Source organism: Mytilus galloprovincialis, chromosome 3, assembly GCF_965363235.1.
Source record: "Mytilus galloprovincialis chromosome 3, xbMytGall1.hap1.1, whole genome shotgun sequence".
In the NCBI taxonomy this organism is placed as follows: domain Eukaryota; kingdom Metazoa; phylum Mollusca; class Bivalvia; order Mytilida; family Mytilidae; genus Mytilus; species Mytilus galloprovincialis.
Window position 1 is genome coordinate 62,282,341 of NC_134840.1, and position 23,928 is coordinate 62,306,268.

The 23,928-nt window shown below is 30.9% G+C and overlaps 1 protein-coding gene across 1 annotated transcript; it reads left to right on the forward strand.

Moving 5' to 3' along the window:
* Positions 1-462: 462 nt before the first annotated feature.
* LOC143068577 (putative methyltransferase-like protein 24) lies at positions 463-23,928 on the forward strand. Its single transcript, XM_076242759.1, has 6 exons — positions 463-854; positions 5,806-5,921; positions 6,253-6,381; positions 6,983-7,057; positions 9,978-10,101; positions 22,811-23,928. Exons 1-6 carry the CDS (start codon positions 576-578, stop codon positions 23,174-23,176), a joined length of 1,089 nt encoding a protein of 362 aa, XP_076098874.1. The 5' UTR covers positions 463-575; the 3' UTR covers positions 23,177-23,928.

The window sequence follows — 23,928 nt, forward strand, 5'->3', positions numbered from 1 at the left end:
TCCCTGTGTTGTTTGCCTATTCCCCATACTAATTACCGTATAGTGCCGCTGAATATAGGCACAACTAGGGAGTCAAATAATTTTTCTAATAGCTTGCAATGGTTATTCAGTCCAATTGTTTTTTTATTTATTTTAAAAGTGCTTTTCTACCCTTTTCAACAAGCAATGAGCTGCACACATTTAGATTTCCTGTGTGCTGCAGTGCCATGCCAAGGTAGCAGTATATCATGAACCGTACTAGTGAAAAACTCAACCACTCACCTCTGACCTTATTTTTTAGAAACAAACTGCATATTGCATATACTCTTTTAGTTGATGTGTTTACCTCGGTGTAACCCGGATTTTTTTTCTTCTCTCAATCGATTTATGAATTTTGAACTTTTATTTACGTCCGTTCTTTTTGTTTTTGGTTATAGGTCAATAGTTTTGGGTTCTATGCTGTATCAATTTGCGTTCACTTCCGGAATAAACAAAACAAAAAGTTTAAACACTGTAACTTTCTTTTAAAACATGCGGACATTTTAGTCTTTTAAACTTTTAAACATGAAATATATAACTTTTGATGAAATCAGATTATGACTTCAATGATAGAATATTTTAAAATGGGTCGATTTAGGAAGATTGTGTTTTTAATTACAATTATAGCATTTGTTGGAATTTTTCTTTTATTTCAAACTGGAAATAAACAAAACACACGTAAAACCGATGAAGAGTCTATGTTTGTTGAAGAAAATTTTGATGAAACCGACTTGACTGAAGAAGAAAAAAAGCACAGGAACATGTTGAAAGTAGGAAAATTGAATATACCAGAACTTGGACTAAATTTTATAGAAAACATGGAACACAATAAAAAGGTGATTGAAACGAGGGATGTTGACTCTGCATCATCTGCCTTATTATATATAAGGCATTTGTTTCCTGTGAAAGGGGAGGATGTCGCCAAACCTTTAGAATACTTTATGATATGTGTTGACAACAGATTTGAATATATCAGGGGGTCCAGGCTGATTCCCTCGGTATCGGGACCGTTCGCCCTAATAACATGTTCGCCCTGGGTCCGTTTGCCCTGAGTTCGTTCGCCTTATAAAAAATATTAATATTCAGGGCATGGAAATATTTAAAAGTTTATAGCTTGTTAAGGATCATTAATTGCTCAATGACAAAATAATTCGGATCACTGATTATTGTGATACATTGTACTTGTCTTTTGATGGATAAATAATAAAAACAAAACAAACGTTTAGTTTTGATAGGATATTAAAGGGATAATTCGCGATTTTTCACTTTTCATCTTATTATGTTCATAATACCATAAAAAACATATTCACCAAATTTTATTTTGATATGAAAAGTAATAAAGAAGAAAATTGGGAATTATTAATTTTATTTCTTCAAACTTCCTGACTTATGTGACGTAGTTTAAGTCTTTAAGCATGCCGGGAGAGAAATTAATCTCATTTAAGTCTTGTTCGTTAACCATATAATAACGCTATTTAAAGCGCATCGACGACGTTTGGTGTAGCTATTAACCAACGAAAAATAAGTGATAGCTACGCAACTTTTAAAAGTAGATTGTAGGATTTATGTGTGGATTTTTTATACGAATTTTAGTAATTAAAGTAAATAAAACAATAGAACATTTTTATGAATTTTTTTCTACAAATACTTTAATCAAACATAGGAAACTGACATGATCAATAGTGTATTAAAAAAATACATGTTTGTATTCTGACCTTTTTGCTTCATTCCATTGCTTGTGGAAATAAAATGTGTATTAATTTGTGACACTTAGTGAATGTTGAATGCGTAGTTAAACTCAAGGTAATTAAAAGATTAGCATTATGTAATTCTAATCATTTGATCTTCATTCAGTGAAATCTAGGCGTCACGGGTTCACCATTTTAGGTGTGAACAACATTTCGTATGAATGACAGATTTTGATATACGTGAGTCAGTTATAGTTTTAAACACAGAAATGTAAGAAAAAGAAATAAAATTTATTTACGGGAGTACTAAGGTCGCACAATAACTGGATAGCTGTTGTATATTTTTATATATTTATCATATCAAAGCTCTCTTTTAAATGAATTTTGACTTCTGATTACTTTTATAATGATAAAATACTGAATTATTTTGATTAAATAAATTTATAAATAAAAATTGCCTTCTAAACACGAGTGTATGAACTAAAAATTGTACTATTTTAAATAAGAATCGGCAACCTTTAATATTTCAAACATGAATAAATTTATAAATAAAAATAGCCTTCTAAACACGAGTGTACATGTATGAACTAAAAATTGTACTATTTTAAATTAGAATCGGCAACCTTTAATATTTCAAACAGATCATTAACAATTGCAATTATATAATTTAGTCCATCCAAAGCGATCTTTATTTATCTATTTAGGAATTAATGTTCTCATCAAAATATTTTAAATCTCACAACGCATGAATACTTCAGCTATTTGAAGAAAAAAAAGATGTTTAGGAAATTGACAGGAATTTTAAGGATCTTCTTGGAATATGGTATCGAAAAATTACGAACAGATATTCTTTTCAAGTGTGAAAAACATCAACTAAATTTATTCATAATCGGGTATGTCCTTATTAAAATAGTCTTCGTCTCACAAAGTATAATACTTGAGCCAACGATGTTTAAAAAAAAAGACAACGAATTTAATGTCATCTTTCTATATTTTTGAATGTACTTATAAGTCTGTTTTAACTAGCAAGAAAACCCCTAAAGCGGACAAGCAGTTTATTCTTTAAATTGCTGTCATTGAATAACAAGAAAGAAAATAAATTCCGAAATTGATTTGAAACTTTAATACTCAATAGTTTTACTGGAAAATATTCACATCCCTTTGGGATTATTAGTGTACGTCCAGTTGCATATATATAAATTACATGCATGTCGGAACAATTGTGATGATGACGAATTTCTTCCTTTATTCGAGAACAATCTAATTGATATATAAATCTGTGATTTTACTATGCCCATAACTTCGATGAACCAAAGCAAGTTATATATCGACCTGTATTTAAATCAAATTGGTTCTCTTCTTCTTTAGGTATACAATAGTCTGTCGACATTCGATGATTACATACTGTTAGCATACGTGGACTAGTCTATATACAAAACTTTTACCCCAATTTACACAAAATGTATGTTTCTTTCTTATGTTCAATGTATACATGTATATATTTTGAATTGCGCTATAGTTTCGTCACTTTCTATCCAGGCGTATGAACGAATCGTCGACAAGTGCGTACATTTTTTTAAAATCAATATTTCTGGTATGTTCCAATCTGTCCTTCACTTATATTACATTTTCCCAAATTTACCCTTGGAAAAAATATGTAAAAAGATTTTTCAAATCTTTTTTTGGGGGGTATTATTTATATTTTTATAAATAATATTCTTTACACCAGAAATGTTATTTATAAACAAGCGTATGAGTTTAGTATGACTAATGACTATTATATTATATCACTTTCGGACACGCAAGACAGAGATGTATATTATACACCTGATAGTTCAAAATTGAAAGTTATAAGTTATCGGCCGTACCTTCAGAACTGAAACGATGCATGAACTTGCAAGCCTGACAGGAAATCGCTTGAATACCTGGACGTGTCACCTCACACCCCTCACAATACCTTTGGGATTAATACCTTTAACCATGCTGGTGAACAGGTGAAGATCCGAATTTATTTTAATAAAGTTTATTACTTTAAAGAATTATGAACAAATTAGATTTTCGAAAACAATTTTCACAGAACACTTATTTATGATTTGAACTTTGACTTTTTAACTAATTCCAATATTAACAGATTTAAAATAACAGATCATGGTTATTTAAAAAAAAATAAGAACATTTTCCGTATCAAGTTAGTTATTCAGATAAAACAAAAGTACGATTGACAAGATATCGACAAGCAATTACGACTACATCGGTTACTGTAGTTTTGGTCCTTTGTGGTTTATAGACATATAGTGGTTTTTAAACGGACAAGGTGTCAAAATGGCGGCACGCAGAGGATTGATACTCGAAATTTAAAATCGATGGTGATCTCTTATATAGCAAAATAAAACTTTAATATCTATGAAGTTGAGTTTTTTTATACAGAATGGGCATAATATCAATTTTTTATTTTTTTGCGAAGTTTCCCTTTAAACTTGAAATTAATAAAAACAATGAAGTATGAACTGTAAATCATGAAACGGATTTACAAGCTCATTTATTATAATACTCTGAGACTAGTCTCAGTTATACTGCATACGTTCGTGGACTGAATACAATTATTTTATTAACAAATATCAATAAAGATAAATACATTGTAGTATCCAACTTTGCAAATCAAAGGGAAAATGATAAATTGATTGCAGCAATATAAATATTCTGTCAATTTTTCAAATAACTGTAACATATTTTGTTCAAATACTTAAAATTATGCGACCAGACAACAATTAGAAAAAAATAAAAATCAGGGCGAATGGACCCTGGGCGAACAGGTACTAGTGCGAACGTGAATCAGGGCGAACGGACCCGGATTCGATTCCCTCTTCCACGCATCCCACTCCTATAATTACTCGCAGCCTAAAATTGATAAAAAATGATTACCAAGAATTCGTCCAACAAATATATTTTTACTTTTTAAATTGGGAGTACAATTTATAAAAGTTTAAATGCATAGCAAAAGCACAAATATTTGAATTTAATCTTGAGTACCCTTAAATTACTTTCTGGTCTTAACCATAAATTTATTTAAGCTCTACATGCCCTATCATCCCTTATGACCAGACCCACTTCAATTGGTGTCTGCAAGTAAAATTTTCATAATAAGAGACATAATAAGCCATTAAAAATTTATAATATTTTACGAACGACTGTTTTTATGGGCTTGTACATGTTTTTCTTGCATCAGTTAAGATTTGGTGAAGTATGAGTACAGTGGAGTCCCTGGTGTCCATGCCAGTGATACCGTGCATTAGCTGATTTCGTCATATCAACACAGTAACACAAAAAAAAAATCGTTCTTGTTTTTGTTTTAGCCTTCTGGATAAAAAAGAATAAAATTGATAAGTTCAAGAGTTAATTAATAACTGAAATCCCATGATTTTCAATATTTGGCCAATTTCCATTAAAAAAATTACTTCATTAGATAAAATTTGTTTTATTTACATTTTTTAAGTCAAATTGATATCAGATTGAAATAATATTTGCTCTGCATCCTTGGCAGTGTGCTTAGTTCAAATTCAGCTATATAAAGTATTATAAAATCATTCCTTTAATCAAAATTAGCTATTTTTGGAAGGCATGCACGAAATTGCCAGACATTGGTGGAACTCTCAGAACAGGGGTTTCCCTAATTTTGGACACATATTACACAAAATTTTGAGGGTGAAGATTTAATGAAATAAAAGTATGTAATGAATGTAATCTCACAGTATTATCCAATTATTGGTTTTATCAGTTGAATGAAATGAAGTCATAAATCTTAGGTGTGCAGATTCACCGAACTGCACCGTTACTAAATTTTTATAAATGTATATTTAAAAAAACCTCAAAGATAGATATTGATGCTGACATACATGTACATGTTGTACATAAAATGTATAAGTAAGTACATTAGTAAGATATACATTTTGTACATGTTATCATCATTTTCCATTAAAAGGTCATGTACAAGTCGGTACAAATTTCACATTTACAGTTTATAATTTGTGAAGAGCTGCATTTTATATACATGATTTTTATACATGATCATTGAATTTCATGTCTTTTTTTTATGTTTCAGAAAGCTACCACAACACCTAAACCACCATTTAAGCCAGAATTAATGTTGATGAAAAATCCTCCAATATTTCTCACAAAGAATATGTCAGATGGCATGGTAGAAGAGAATTTTTTTAAGTAAGAAATAATTGTCTAATAATATTCGAATAAAATTTGTTCTACAATAAGAATATTGACTGTAAATTTGAAGCATTGACCAAGACTATAAGTTTATCAGCAGTTGTTTAATTCAAATTTGACTTCTTTGCAAACAAAATTTAGCCAATCCAAATGTGATTTTTAAAGAACACATCAAGTAAATCAGTCATGTTTTCGATATTATTATAAAGAGCACATACTTTTCATGTTTAGTGACAGATTTTTCCAAAAAAATGTTTTAAGTTCAAAGACTTTAAAGGAATAGTTTTAAAAGATGTGAACTACATGTTATATGTTGTTTTTGTTACAGTTACTTAGAAACAAAAGATGTAATATGTAAAAATGATGAGAGGGTAGGGTTTCAACATGATGGTGGATGGAATGTTTGTATGTCTCCTCCGTTTGGATTTCATGAACCATGTATTGTTTACTCATTTGGGTAATGATTATTTATACAATGTATCATGTTAACATCATAATATATTTCTTATTCATCTTATTTTGAAAAGAAGACAAACATTTTCCACTGGGAGGGGGATACATGTACATGTTACTGCATGTATTAACCAAACAAATCACTATAATTATGATGTAGAAACTTAGTGTATTTGAGAAAATATGAAGTAACCACAAATGCAGTGGAAAAAAGACGCCCAACAAGGAAAGCCAACAGATTGATAAAGGTCAACAGAACTAAACAAGGGAAATGAAATATCAAGTAACACAAATCCTACTAAAAAACAGAAATGAAGGCAGATACACTGATAATAAACAGTTCCCACTGCTCTTGTGGCATACACCATTTCATATTTTAACACTGTATCTTGAAAAGTCCTGAATGAATAGTCATTCAGTCAGGATTTTTCTTGGAATATTATTGAATGATTATTCTTTAAATATATCTACATTTGTAAAGAATACACATAAAATTCTGAAATAAACAATATCTACTATTATAAATGACAAATGTCTCCCTTTATGAAATTGAAACATTAAAGAATCTTCCTTATTAATTGAAGTTTAATATTATATATTTATAGAATAGGTAATGATTGGAGATTTGACAGAGTATCGGCCAGAATATATAATTGTACAGTGTATTCATTTGATCCTAGGTAAGACAACTACTGTAAATTCAGAAATTATTGTGAGGTTTTTATTATTGTGAAAAATGCGGAATGCGACAGAGTTGTAAACGCAATAATTTGAACTCTCATTTTGAAATATTTCATATGAATTTTTTCTCAAAATCGAAAAATTTAAATTGCATTTAAGTCTAAAAAGACAAAATCACAATAATAAATGCACACAATAATTTGTTAATTTACAGTACTTGATTTTTCCAGATTATTCTAGAATATAGACAAGTATATAGCTTACTTGTTTCAAGTATACATTTTAAAATTCTGTAAAGTTCATAAACTATCTGTATCCAACCATGAAAGTTTTGTATTAGTACCCTTTACCAACTAAATCAGATTGCTGCAAACATCTTTTTACCACACTACTACCGAGATTTGTCTGCGGGGTTGCATTTTTGCCAGGATATATGTCAACGTATTGTATATGACTATTTTGTGAATCTGCCAAAACCCAAGCTTTTACACCCCATTTGTGTGGTTTTTGGGGCATGTATTGCTTAAACTGTACTCTCCCTTTAAAGGGAATCATTGTTTCATCTACCGTTATGTTTCTGTTTAGAGTATATTCCTGCTTAAATGCTGTGTTAAAATGAGTTTGGAGAGGTTTTACTTTATACAATGGGTCAAAATTTGGATCTCCAGGCAGAAGTTGCTGTGTTGAATCAGAAAAATGGAGATATCTCATAATTTGAGTAAAACGATCCCGGCTCATGGTTTTTGAATGTAATGGTGACTGAAGAAAACTGTCAGTGGACCAATACATCCTTGTGGATGGTTTTCTGTCTATTCCCATTTCAAAACAAAGACCAAAGAAAGCATTCATCTCCTGTATTGTCGGTCTAACCCATGCCATTTTGTTTTCGCCAGGTTTGTTCTCTTTTTGCAATTTAGCATATGAATCAGTTTGCTGTATCAACATTTCCAACAAAACATGATCAAAAAACAGTGTGAAGAAGTCCAAAGGTGTTTTATCCTGAGACATGATTCTTGTAGGGCCAGTTCTCCCAGTGGGGCTGAAAAGATGAGGCAACCCACGCTCAAAATAAAGAAAGTCATCATGCCAGCCATCAGTGTTTCCTGCATCACCATCAGGTCCAGGTACACAGGTGTCAGATTCCTCATCACTTTCCAGACCATCGGAATCGTCACCAATTCCCTGAAGTAGCAGTTGTTGCTGAAATCTTGCTTCAGCTTCATCTAATTCTGCCCTGGAGAATCCTTCAAACTCGTCTGATTCAGAATCAGATGACATTTTTTTCATGGGTGAAATACTATGAGGAGACGAGACTTACCTTCTATCACTTTATAAAGTAAAAATTATTCCACAAAGATGACTAAAGATACAATAAACTAACACATTTGTTTATTAAGTATCTACGAAAAATAATTTTAATCTTTATTTAAATTGAAACAAGTGAAAAAATGAACTAATTCCAGATAGTATAAGTTATGTCGCCGAGGTTCCGCCATGTTGTTATCATATTTTCCATAACAACATCAATTTCCGGCTTTCTATTTTTAGCGTTGGATTTATCACTCTTTAAATATAATCTGCAGATGACGACACCAACAAAAAAAATTAAAATGATCTTGAGAATCACAGGAATTTAATGACATATAACACGACACCGGAATCTTATTTATTCTTTAAATTGCAGTCGATCAAAAACGCTATATAAAATTGTTATTTTGCGAGGACTACGAGCATCTGTCAGGACACCACGAGGCTTGATTCCGATTCTAAAACACTACACAAACGATTGAAAATTGACAAGACTAACCTTCAATACTTTATGAAGTTCGTTGAGTAATGATTTTTGTTGTTTTTTTATGCTTTCTTTGGTTAATTTACTAAAAAGTTGACTTGATCATTCTCGTCCGCCATGTTTGTTGTGGTCGTAATTTTTTCACCTTAGCTTCAAAACTTTACACTTATTAAAAATAAATTTTACATTTTAATTATTTTATTTCTTATAATGAAATATGTTTTTACTACAGTTTTAACCATTCTACATTCTGAGTCGTAAAAACATGCATATTACACGCTTGATTGTGATAGTCTAAAAATAAAAAATAGAAATTTATGTATCCTTATGGATACATTCGGCATCTACACGGGTGTGCCAAAAGGATACATTCGGCATGCGCACGAGGGTGCCAAAAGGATACATTCGGCATGAAAGGGTTAAACATATTTTCATGATTTTATTTGCTAAATTAAAGCAAAATGGATAAGACACGAGTGAATCATACTTATAAAGTCTTCTCCATAAGTTTTAAATTTGACTTGCATAATGATTAAAATTAAGAAATAAATTATTCATAGGGGCTTGAATACTGCTTTAACCACAGGTTGGCCCTAATGCTAAATATTTTATTACGAGCGACATACCTCTACAGTAACATAGAAATCTTTGCATCCTTATTTTTCCATAGACCAACATTTTAGAGACACACCCTTTTATCATATCTTTGAAGAATTGCCCATTTGGTACTTCTGAGATGAATGTTGAATGAACATTAGAAAAAAAGTTGCATTTTCTCTCTGATTCTCAAGATCTTACTTGACATAAAAGAGATTATAAAAACATATTGTATTACAGCTATTTTCCTAATGCATGTAGTTTAAAGAATTGGTTGGCTTGCTTGTTTTGGTTGTATGACTGTTTGCACAAGCATTGTAATTAAGTTTACAATTGCAATCAATATATAGGGTAGGCTTTGGCTTGTATAATACTTTTGGATGCTTGAGCCAACATTTATACAGACAAAGCAAGCAAGCCAACTAAGTCTAAACCACACACATTAGGAAAATAGCTGTATTGTTATTATGATAAAACAACTGGTTTTAGTTCTGACTTGTAAAATAACTTGATGACAAATATGTTTGCAGTATACCAATACCTACTGAGAAATTACATCCTAGAATACACTTTGCACAAGTTGGTATTGCAGGGAGAAATGGTAAAGGATTAAAAACATTTTCAACTATACTCAGAGAACATGGTCATTCTGATGTAAGTAACTAAACTATTTATAGATTATTTGTAAACTTTCGGACCTAATTTCTATTTCAAAAAACAACGGAAGACATTATCTGTTAACAAAACTCTGTTCATTACCGGTTAATAAGTTAAATAAAATTTTGGAGGATTGCAACACAATTTCATATAGCAGTCCTAAGTATGAAATTGTTCAAATTATTATGGCATATTGTTATTCTAAACTATTTCCCAAAATTGATCGCCCTGAAGATCATAAAAAACATTTTATTAAAATAAAGTATGTCAATAAAGGTTTTGATTTTGTAAATATTGCCGGTATATTTAACGACCATTCTGTTAAAGAACAAATTCCTGGATATTTTGACAATACTGAGCTACCTCTTATTTGTTATATTTACAAGAAATCTACCAGGAAATTTGTGTTTAATTATAGTCAACTGTGTAAAGATGTTAATATCAGTGAAAATACACCTACTTCATGTAATTGTAGTACCTCTGAATATATTTATGGACCCATTTCCCATGTTATAACAGGAGATCTTAACATCGTTCAAGACCGAGAGTTAAAATCATTCCTCAGTAAAGGACCTAAATATCGTCCCCCGTCAATTATTAATTAGAATGAGTGTCGTAATATCATCCACGACTCACTCCATACTTACTGTATGAAATGGATAAAACGGGAAAAAGCTGACAAAAAATCTTTGGACTCTTTTTATGCCCCACCTACGATAGTAGAGGGGCATTATGTTTTCTGGTCTGTGCGTCCGTTCGTTCGATCGTCCGTCCGTCTGTTCGTTCGTTCGTTCGTTCGTTCGTTCGTCTGTTCGTTCGTCCGTCTGTCCCGCTTCAGGTTAAAGTTTTTGGTCAAGGTAGTTTTTGATGAAGTTGAAGTCCAATCAACTTGAAACTTAGTACACATGTTCCTTATGATATGATCTTTCTAATTTAAATGCCAAATTAGAGTTTTGACCCCAATTTTACGGTTCACTGATAGAAAATGATAGTGCAAATTTCAGGTTAAAGTTTTTGGCTTCAGGTTAAAGTTTTTGGTCAAGGTAGTTTTTGATGAAGTTGAAGTCCAATCAACTTGAAACTTAGTATACATGTGCCCTATGATATGATCTTTCTAATTTAAATGCCAAATTACAGTTTTGACCCCAATTTTACGGTTCACTGAACATAGAAAATGATAGTGCAAATTTCAGGTTAAAGTTTTTGGCTTCAGGTTAAAGTTTTTGGTCAAGGTAGTTTTTGATGAAGTTGAAGTCCAATCAACTTGAAACTTAGTATACATGTGCCCTATGATATGATCTTTCTAATTTAAATGCCAAATTAGAGTTTTGACCCCAATTTTACGGTTCACTGAACATAGAAAATGATAGTGCAAATTTCAGGTTAAAGTTTTTGTTCAAGGTAGTTTTTGATGAAGTTGAAGTCCAATCAACTTGAAACTTAGTATACATGTGCCCTATGATATGATCTTTCTAATTTAAATGCCAAATTACAGTTTTGACCCCAATTTTACGGTTCACTGAACATAGAAAATGATAGTGCAAATTTCAGGTTAAAGTTTTTGGCTTCAGGTTAAAGTTTTTGGTCAAGGTAGTTTTTGATGAAGTTGAAGTCCAATCAACTTGAAACTTAGTATACATGTGCCCTATGATATGATCTTTCTAATTTAAATGCCAAATTAGAGTTTTGACCCCAATTTTACGGTTCACTGAACATAGAAAATGATAGTGCAAATTTCAGGTTAAAGTTTTTGGTCAAGGTAGTTTTTGATGAAGTTGAAGTCCAATCAACTTGAAACTTAGTATACATGTGCCCTATGATATGATCTTTCTAATTTAAATGCCAAATTACAGTTTTGACCCCAATTTTACGGTTCACTGAACATAGAAAATGATAGTGCAAATTTCAGGTTAAAGTTTTTGGCTTCAGGTTAAAGTTTTTGGTCAAGGTAGTTTTTGATGAAGTTGAAGTCCAATCAACTTGAAACTTAGTATACATGTGCCCTATGATATGATCTTTCTAATTTAAATGCCAAATTACAGTTTTGACCCCAATTTTACGGTTCACTGAACATAGAAAATGATAGTGCAAATTTCAGGTTAAAGTTTTTGGTCAAGGTAGTTTTTGATAAAGTAGAAGTCCAATCAACTTGAAACTTAGTATACATGTTCCCTTTGATAAGATCATTCTAATTTTAATGCCAAATTAGAGAATTTATTCCAATTTCACAGTCCTTTAAACATAGAAAATGATAGTGTGAGTGGGGCATCCGTGTACTGTGGACACATTCTTGTTTTAATTCAGTAATGAAGATAGTTGATATACGTATTCAACATTTTAAAGAACATTTTACTATTAACAATAACCACAAAAAACCTATTTCTCGTATCAAACATAAACTAAAAGAACTAGCCAAGAAATTTGTTTTTGTCCCGGCCGATAAAGCTGCTAATAATATTATTATTGTTTGACGTAAATTTTACATTGAGGTTCTGAAAAAAGAAATCACCAATTCACCAACATTCCAACTGACTCCATTTTCAGAAAACGACATCTGTAACAAACATAAACTTTTAGCTACCGCTTTACAAGCAGAGCCAAATACAATGAAAGTCCCAACTATGTACTGGCTTCCGAAGCTACACAAAACACCTTACAAATATAGATTTATTTCGTCTTCAAGCCATTGTTCCACTACTAAATTGTCTATTCTTCTTACCAGCACACTTGGTACAATTAAAAACCTGATAATAAATTGTTCAAATAAGGCCTTCGAAAATAGTGGAATTAATTACTTTTGGAGTGTCAAGAACTCGTTGGAAGTACTTGATAAATTGCATGCTTATATGGGTGATTTTGCATCTGTTCAAAGTTTTGATTTTTCTACCCTGTATACCACATTGCCTCACATTCTCATTAAGAAAAAATTCACACACCTAATTAAATGGGCATTTAAAAAGTCAGAATGTGAATATATATGTTCAAACTCTTTTAGGTCATTTTTTAGTAGCAATAAACAAAAAAACTTTGTCAATTGGACATGCTTTGATACTATATATGCCCTTGAATTTTTACTAGATAACATTTTTGTTCGCTTTGGGGATTCCGTATATCATCAGATTAACGGAATTCCAATGGGGACTAACTGTGCACCACTTATTGCGGACCTGTTTTTGTATTACTATGAGTTACAATTTATGACAAAAATAAGCAAAGACCCATCGAAACAACATCTGATAAACAAATTTAATAATACTTTTAGATATTTGGATGATATTTTGGCTCTCAATAATGACAACTTCAGTATGTATATTAATATAAGTTATCTACGTTCATATCCGTAGATATGGATATTTTAACATCAAGAAGTACCCAAGTACACCATGAGGTGTAGCCGAAGGGTGTACAGGGTACTGAAGGGTGTTAAAATATCCATATCTACGGATATAAACGTAGATAACGAATTTATCCCCGGTCTTAGTCCGAATCGGGCGAGTTTTATGGAAATTCGGGTACAAAGTGTAACGTGAAAACAACGTTTTTTTCATTATCTAAAAAAGTTTTATTGAAATTTGGAAATTTTACATAGTTTCTACGGGGTGTAGGGTACTACCTTTGGTAGAACCCTACAGGTAGTCAAATATAAGACATTTTTAATACGGAGACAGAGAAAATGAATTGAGTCAAATTTGGCGTTCAATGTTGTGAGAGTTACGTCATAGATGGTGTGACGTCAACGTGGGTCATTTGCATAGCTAGGTCAGTAGTCCCATTCCTTGAAACAGAGATGGGTCCGATTACTTTCAATGTAATTGATTAAATTACAATTACTTTGTCATTTGTACGACTAAATTAAATTAATGATTACATCATTTCTGAAAGTGTCTGATTAAATTAATGATTACATTGGCAAAGTAATCATGATTACATCTGATTACAATGAATTTTAAAAAAAACAACATTTTGTATGATGTGAATGAATAAACGTTTAATATAACTATAGCATTTTTTAGAAAGTATTTTGTTTGCTATATATATATTGTAAAATGATAACTTCAAACTTCATCTATTTAATAAACCACAAAAGTTCACTTCATACATACAAGAACATTGTGTCACTGGTTATGACCCATTGCACTTTATCATCATTGATCTCTGAATTATTTTGACTTCAATTGAATATAGCTTATAAAAAGAGTTTGCTGTTTGTCTTCTGACCTATTCTAGACTTTAATTTATATTTGTTTCAAGGTGCAGTTTATGGAAGTTAAATATGGATGAAATAAAGTTACCAGTTTAATCAAATTGTAAACAAAATACAAGTACTAAAAATCATTGCATTTTACATGTCCAGTACATACAACAATTTGCTTATTTTAAACAAGATATTTGTCCAACTTTTAATTAATTTTGTGCTAATTAGATAAATGATCGGTTTATTCCTTGAATGCCAACATCCTTTGATCTACCGACAATTTACCTGTAAAATTATGTTGGCGTTCGAGGAATAGGTGCAAGAAGTTATCACAACAAAAGTGCATGCTTATCAAAACAATCATACTAATTAAACATGATAGATAAAATACAGGTAGCTATAAATCCAATTCATATTTGTCAAGTTGTTGAAAGTCTTTTTTTGCTGTTACTGTTGGAACAGTATGGATTGCAGGCTTAAAATAAATAGTGATGCACCACAAAGTCAATATGCACACATTTTCAGGAATTCCAGTTTACACAAATTCTACAATAGAGTCTTTCAACTTTGATGTGCCTTTTTTCAATATTTTCATAGTTGTGTGTGCTGTAATATCCTCCCTTATTAATTGATAGTTTTTTTTTAATTTTGTAGCTCGTGTTGGATTACATTGTCTTATTTTGTTCAGTTGTTCCGGATAATTTCTTGGTTATTATAATAGTACATTTTTTTTTGTAAGTGATTCATAAGATATTGCTTAGTCACATCTTATTATCTTGAAACTGTGTTGTGGAAGATATGTTCACTCATTTTATTTTATAGCATACAAAGAAGAGAAATAAATCTATTTTGAATCATATATTATTTATTTGTATACAGTGCACACAGAAAACAATACAAATAACATAAGCAAACATTTAACAAATTGACAAAAATCACTATATATTTGATCTGATATTAACAGTTGTTGAATAGTTTAAACAAGCACTTTTCACATTTAATAGTCTATTACAAGTGTAGAAGATACGATGCTGAATCTGCAAACTGTACAGTTGTCATCTCTCTGTTGGCGTGTCGCTGTTTCAGGTTACTGAGTCTTTTCTCAGTTTCTCTGTATTTTCTTTTTCTGTTGATTCATTGAATTTGGTAGTTGATGTATTGTCTTACTGCGCTGAGTATAGAGTGATGTCTTGCAGGTTGTAAAAGTGGGCATACTCTGGACTAGTCCTTCCTTAGTCGTTGTCCCAGTCTCTGTTGCTTAGTTTGACTAATTCGTCTGCATAGATTGTTGGTACTGGAGTGCTTTCAACAAGACATCTTTGTTTCGTTCTTTTGAGTACTTGATCAACATTGAGTTGAACTGGATCTGAAGGATGATTATGTAGATCTCTGATGGTAACTGGTATTCTGTTGAGTGTGTTGATGGTAGCTGTGCATTCAGACTTTACACATCTCCAGTAGCATCTGTCTCACCGTTTAGTCTTTACTCTGTACTTGTAGACCAAGTTTTATTTGCCAAGACGATTCTCAACAAACTGTATATTTAACTGTGCATTAGCCATACTTAGATAAACAGCTGCGCCATGAGAGCATGATATGCCCGTCGTCTTGTGTTCAATAATCATAAATAGTTTCTGAGATACAGCGTACTTTCAGTTCACATTAACTAATAAAACGTTAAAATGATGTGGGATTAAACAAATCTATAATATACTTTTTTTAAGTTTAATAAAAACATTTCCATTCCCATGATTATCTTTCTTTAACAAAAATAGTAATAACATTTTTAGAATTTATTTGATTACTTTAAAACTCATAATAATTTTAACCCAAAATTCTACTATTTTTTTTTATCAAATGTTGCAATTTTATCAGGTTCAATTATTATTTTTAACAGTTAAATACTTATAAAAACATTTGAACACTTATAAAAACACCTATTGTTATTATATAAACATCTATTGAAATATTTTTGTTGGCATTCAAGGAATAGGTAACATATAAAATGTTGGCATTCGAGGAAGACACCAAATGATCACATGTCTGATTTATCTTTTACCATATATATTGTCCTACAGCTATACTCAATTGGTAACTGCAATAAAAACAAACCTTAATTGGTTTCCTACCTGTCAATTCAAAGTTGACAAAAATCACAACATTAACAAAACAAAAGATTATAATTAAGGGTTAAAGAAAAGAATTTCTTGAATATAACAGTTATTATCAAATATATAAATGTACATTTTTAAATTGTGAATATATGTACAATATCTTTTACTAAGGCCATTGATGACTTTTCAATACTGTAACAGTTTATAATTTACTGAAGCATACAAACCAATTATGCTTTATAAAAAAAAGTAAACCAAACTATCTTAACATGTTAAATATTTTTAGTAATTAAATAAGAAAAACAAAAAGGTTCATTTATTGACCATAAATACAGTTTAAGATTGTTTTCATTGTAATCAGAATGTAATCATAAAGTAATCAGGATTACAGGGTATTTTGAAAAGTAATTGATTAAATTAAATTACATGTAATCAGATTTTTGGCTGATTAATGATTACAATGATTACTTGAAAAATTGTAATCAATTACAGCTGATTAACGATTACAATTACAATTACCCCAAGTCTGCCTTGAAAATGTGGCAGTCAAGTGATGCATTTAATGAAATGAGTGTAAATGATCGGCATAATAGGACAAAATCGTTAATGAATTAAATATTTAATTACAAACATCATGGATAATCTACAGAATTCAATATTTCACAAGGAGCAATCGAGGAACTAAGGAAAACTTGCGTGAAGTTCCCGGGGATAATCGTTAGCAACGTCCGGGGATATGGGTTAGCAACACCCAGGGGCTATAGGTTTTGTAACAACGTGCGTTAACCAATCAAAATCCTAGATATATACTAAGCCGGGGATAAAGAAATTTATCCTGTTGAACTTACTTTAAATAAAGCTAATACTAACAATGACCACTGCCCTTTCCTCGATCTTGATATCTATATCACTAACGGAAAGCTGAATACTAAAATTTATGATAAAAGAGATGATTTTTCATTTCCTATCGTTAATTATCCATTTTTAGATGGTGATGTTCCCTTGTCACCATCTTACGGTGTTTATATATCTCAACTTGTACGATTCGCTTGTGTATGTAACAATGTTTTAGATTTTAACGAGAGAAATTTATGTATTACTGAAAAATTATTACACCAAGGTTTTCGATATCACAAACTAGTCAAAACATTTACTAAATTTTATCATCGATATAAGGACATCATTCGTAAATATAGCTCAACATGCAGACTTCTTATACGTTCAGGTATTTCACATCCAATTTTTTATGGAAATATTCTTTATAAATCACAAAGGTGTCAGTATTCACCTCAAAAACTAACAAAACCTTTGAATAGACTTATTAAGAAGGGATATAGTTACGATACTGTTGTCAGGTCATTAAAGATTGCATATTTTGGCGTTAATATTGATTCGCTTATAGGGTCTTTGCATTGGAACTAAACACATTTATTCAAAAACCAGTTGTTGGCATGACACGGGTTATGTTCTTCTCATATATGTTATGATGGTATGATACTAAACCCCTAACGGGAAGGATTGTGCCTGATGTTCATATGATGAAATCATAATCTTTCAGTCAATTTAATTGAAGTCTGGAGCTGGCATGTCAGTTAACTGCTAGTAGTCTGTTGTTATTTATGTATTATTGTCATTTTGTTTATTTTCTTTGGTTACATCTTCTGACATCAGACTCAGACTTCTTTGAACTGAATTTTAATGTGCGTATTGTTATGCGTTTACTTTTCTACATTGGCTAGAAGTATAGGGGAGGGTTGAGATCTCACAAACATGTTTAACCCCGCCGCATTTTTGCGCCTGTCCCAAGTCAGGAGCCTCTGGCCTTTGTTAGTCTTGTATTATTTTAATTTTAGTTTCTTGTGTACAATTTGGAAATTAGTATGGCGTTCATTATCACTGAACTAGTATATATTTGTTTAGGGGCCAGCTGAAGGACGCCTCCGGGTGCGGGAATGTCTCGCTACATTGAAGACCTGTTGGTGACCTTCTGTTGTTGTTTTTTTCTATGGTCGGGTTGTTGTCTCTTTGGCACATTCCCCATTTCCATTCTCAATTTTATTTGAACTTTGTCTTTTTATCTTCCAAACTTTTATATGTATGTTATTATACTTTTAAAAGTCCTTATAATCACACAATTTTGCTTACATGATAAAAACCAAAGACTTCTTTTTACTATTGGCATAGATTAATCAACAATAAAGACTTTAAATAGCAAAAATCATCCACAATGCAAAATTTCTGAAATTTACAAACAAGTCAATGTTGCTGAAACCTTTGATCAAATCTATTTAGCAGTTACAGCCCTTGGATGAAAATGATAAGAAATTTAACTTACTTGCATATATTAAACACAAAAAGGGCATGGTAACTTAATTGAAAAAGGGCATCTAGAGCGTGCATGAAAACATTGAAATTTTATTTTTGTAAAGGCTTCTATTTAAAGTCATATGAAACCTCAAATTAAAAAAAATCATGCATATGCTTTTATAACTAAATGGATAGTTTTCATTATACAACTTATGTACATATACTTTTTTCTGAGGATTTTTTTTTTAATTTGTCCACATTTATAAGAAGTTTGTTGATTTTTAGTGGAAGAAGACGTCAAGTCTTCTGAAGACTTAAGGGGCTGACCATTGGCATTGAGTCTCCGTATGCCGCATTCATTTCGTGTATTACAATTTCAAAACAACTTAGATTCCTGACACCGATTTTTACACATGATTAGGCATATGAATCATTTAATTTGTAAATTATGATTGTAAAACAATCACTATCGTAAATATGACCCTTTTATTTATGTAAATTATTAGATTTCATCTCATCCACATGAACGTTATTTGTTTACTTGTAACAGGATGTTTTAACTGTAGATATTTGTATTACGCATGCGTGAATTTGGTATCGGGACAACTCGCCCTGTTTACAAGTTCGCCCTTGAAGTTACGAATTTGCAATCCTGCAGACAAGAAGATTTTGTTTTTATATAAATAAAAAGGATATATAAAGTGTTGTCTTTATTCATGGTTTTCCTTTGTCATGTGAATTAGATGCCCTTCGTAACATACATGTGAACCTCCCGTTTAGGAGAAAAAACTCCCGTGTATGAAATTTTTCAGACGCCATATTTGATCATTTCTTACTACTGTACGGGTGTAATTGACACCTGTGTTAAATTTTACCTGAACATCAAAGAAGATGTATAATTATATGGCTTCACTTGACAGCTTGGGTGTCAAACATACTGGTAATCAACGATGTTTACCTCCGGCTAACTGCCGTTGTGTTATCAAAACGATGTGTATTGGGAATATTGAAATACTTTTTTGTTACTTCCCTTTGTTTTATCCTGTTTTCAGTTATTTTGCTTTTAAAAATGTAAATTGTAAAAAGACTATAAATGATTAATATTTTAATCAAATAATCATAAAAGGATGTTGATTAAATGAATTTAAATGATTTTGGACAAATAAAAAAATTAAAATTTATAAATTATTTTAGCAATCTAGACCTCCTTTCAAGGATTAAATTGAAGTTTATATCATAATTTTGTTTACAACAGAATGTTATTTTAATTAAGTTACGATGTTGCAAATATACATGTGGAGCTTATTTCTTTCTTATTTGTCTATACATTTACAAATGATAAGGAGATGAAGACATGAACAAAAATATATACAGATAAGATATATAAATATAATGATTCATTTGCTAGCAGTGAACAATCATTTGTCAAAAACAAAACAAAACAAAACAAGAAACAGATTCTTCTTATTATTTTATTTTATTCAAATAGAGAGGCAATAATGGAACTATAAACATTACAATTTGATGGAAATTTGAAGAAAAAACACAATTTCTACATCATTTGGTTACATTTATGACAAAATTTATGTCGATAAAAAAACATGATGTTTTGACCATTCAGTACTTAACCCTTTCCTCCATAATGACGCTTTTTGACGCCACCCCCTTTACTCCATAATGACGCCTTTTGACGCCTGTGTAGTACCTCAGTTGAAACACTTTGACTACAAAGTGTCTGCAGTAGACTCAATAAAATTTGTATCCAATATGAAAAGGAATATCATAGGAATATTCTACTTAAATTTATTTAATGAAATATTTGTTTTTTGCAATGCATTTTAATACTTTAAAGCCTATTTTAAGCATTTTATTGAAAAATTCTATTTTGTGTTCATTTTTTACAGTGGGTTGTGATGATCTTCCAGTTAGGTTACCCTCATTTGGAGTGTTGTTCCCAACCTGTTAAAGGTCCATCTTTGTGCATAATTCAAAATTGGAAATTTCAACAAGCATCTAATATTCTTAATCTGGAAAATAAACCCTGGTCTGCTAGCTTCATGTATATTTTTTCTACCGATTTAATATATAACTAGAATCATGCAAACAGACTTGAGGAAAAGGCATGTAAGTTCATCATACAAATATGACACTTTTTCTAGACAATCCAGATCTTGCAAAATACGTCGCTAAAAATTGTAACCTTTAAAATTGTTGTGCAGTAAAAACCCATATGGGAACTTTCAAAAGTTGGCAGGTATGTAACAAGTCTTACTACTTTTATGCTCCATTTATGGGCAATATGTTTTCTAGTCTGTCCGTCCGTCCTGCTTCTGGTTATAAAGTTTATGGTCGAGGTAGTTTTTGATGAAGTTGAAATCCAATCAACTTGAAACTTAGTACACATGTGTTCCTCTTGATATGATCTTCTTAATTACTGCCAAATTAAAGATTTTACCTAATTTTCATAGTCAACTAAACATAGAAAATGATTGTACGGATGGGAAATCCATGTACTTATGACCTTTTCTTGTTTGAAGAAAAAAAATACATTTTAACGATAATGGAACAAAGCAGCCTGGGTAAGTGGGGCTGCTTTTATGGTAATTCAAGTTACCTTTTATTCACCTTCTTCCACTTCAGAGCTATCAGCTCTTTGATTAATTGCAGCAAGCAATTCGCCGACATATTTTCCGTATGCATAGTGACCCTCCTCGTTAAAATCTGTGGATCCCAATACGCATGGATCTGTCATTAAAATAAACAATTATCTGATTGTACATGTTAAACACGTGCTCAATACCCATGCTTATTGTTATTTGTTTACTATAAGGTGACAATCGGTAAACTTTGGCTTCAAAACACGGCATTTAATGTGCAGCCATATTTGTTAAATCATAACAGACAGACAGAAAAAATATTGACAATTATACGATATATTTGCATAAAAGATGATAAAATTATGCACAGAGGACTAAGTTTATGATATATACACGCATTGGTTCAAGAATTGGATAAACATTATTTTTCACCACTGGCTCATTTCATATGTCTTTAAGGCATTTTTGAGACTATGGCGTCATCTAAAGAAGTGAAAAAAGGGCATGGCGTCATTTATTAAAACAAGAAAAGGGCATGGCATCATTTTAAATGGCATGGCATCTATCCATGCTAAACATGCTTGGGGAAACACTATCAGAACCAACACCTGAAGCCAACCACATCAACTGTCAAATTTGTACTTCACTGTTTGATTTCATATGCAATATTGTCCTGAAGACACCACACTTGATTGCAAAACATGCAGATCAGAATAAAATCTTACCATGTGGTAATAATTTAATTTTGGATGTTACATGTCTTCTGATTGGCTGACATTATTTTGTTATGAGCCCATAGACATAATTTAGTCATGTGACCGTAACGTCATCAACGTTTTTTCATGGTTTTCTACGGTTTAAAATGGAATTTAGAATTAAATTATAAGAAATGACTGTAATATTTTTTCTGTCTATTCGAAATAACATAAAAAATGTGGTGCACACTGTTAAATAACCTGCTACGCGCGTTATTCAGTGTGCACCAAATTTTTTATGTTATTTCTTCATAGACAGAAAAAAGATTACAGTCATTCCTTAAATGGATGGATGTTATTGTCATTATTATTGTTTTACTTGCATATAATTACATTAGGTGTACGTTTCATCATACATGTAATACATTATTATGATTGGCTTACTGCAATCTTGCGTTATTCCCTTATCAACTTCATTTCAAAATAAATTGAAACATTCATGTTGACACGTGCTTTTACAATAAAGTCACAGGTAAATAAAAGAAAAAATTTGATAGTAATCTTGTTTTCATGATCATAGTGAAAAAATGTAATTATAAGTATTGAATGCTTCTTATAGTAATTTCATAGGGTTGTAAAAGCGTTAAATTTGTGAAAATTTTAAGAATGAAGTGCTTGCACGCCTCATACAAAATGTACTTTGGTCAAAGCTTTTACACCCCAATGAATTTACAAAAAGAACCATTCAATTCTTTAATAAAATAATGAATTCATCTAATTTGAATATTTTTTTTGTAGACTGTGATTGATTACTTGAAGTTCGACATTGAATACATGGAATGGGCTGTATTAGAAAATCTACTGAGAGAAAAGTCATTTAAGAATGTCAAACAGATTGGTTTTGAAATTCATACAAATGAATTTTATCAACATTTTAAGAAGCTCAAAGATGTAAAATTCAATTCAGGAAAGGACGATTTTCTTTATATGTACCATACAATAAGAAAGTTAGAAGATTATAATTTCAGACAATTTAATTATAGATTAAACCCTTTTGGAGAGTATGGTTCTCCTATCACTAGGAAGAAAAGGTCTTGTTGTTATGAATTACATTTTTTGAATATGAATTTTGTGACACCAAATTACACAACAACTTTTGTATAATGAAGATGCAATAATTTTATGGGTTTTTTTTTTGTTTTTTTTTCGATATTCAGAGTTTTGGATGCTGACATTGTGTTTGGCTTTTTTGCACTATATCTTTTTACTGAAGGAATACTGAGTATAAGGGACACAACACATAATCATTTTAATGCTATGATCAAAGTTTTTTTGTCTGAGTTTTTTTACAGATAAAAATACAGTGTCGTGCAAATTAAAATACTATAATACACCTTGATAAATCATGGAGAGATTTGTCCCATCATGTTTGTTATCTTTTGTCACTAATATCGAATATAATATTGACAGTAAAGAAAAGGTTGAACTTAATTATGGAAGTATAAAGTTTGGAATTTGATATATTTCACAAAAGATTGTGTAGAAAATATGTTTCACTATATATATTTTAAGGTGCATATTTTTATCAGGACATTGGTGCCATATTTTTATTAGGACATTGGTGCCATATTTTTTTTTCTATGATGCAAACTAGAAATTTTTAAAGCTGCAAAAATAATTGTTATCAGGGTAATATGCTATTATTGTAAGATGCAACATTTAAATTGAAACTAGTTAAGTCAGAAGGACCTGAAATACTGTAATAGTAGAATGTTGTATTCACATAGATATAGGAAGATGTGGTGTGAGTGCCAATCAGTTCATATCAGTTTTGTAAAGTCAGACTGTTATATTTAATGTTGAAAACATGTTTTCTGTTTCAATGAATTGACATGAATAATGTCAAAAATGTATTT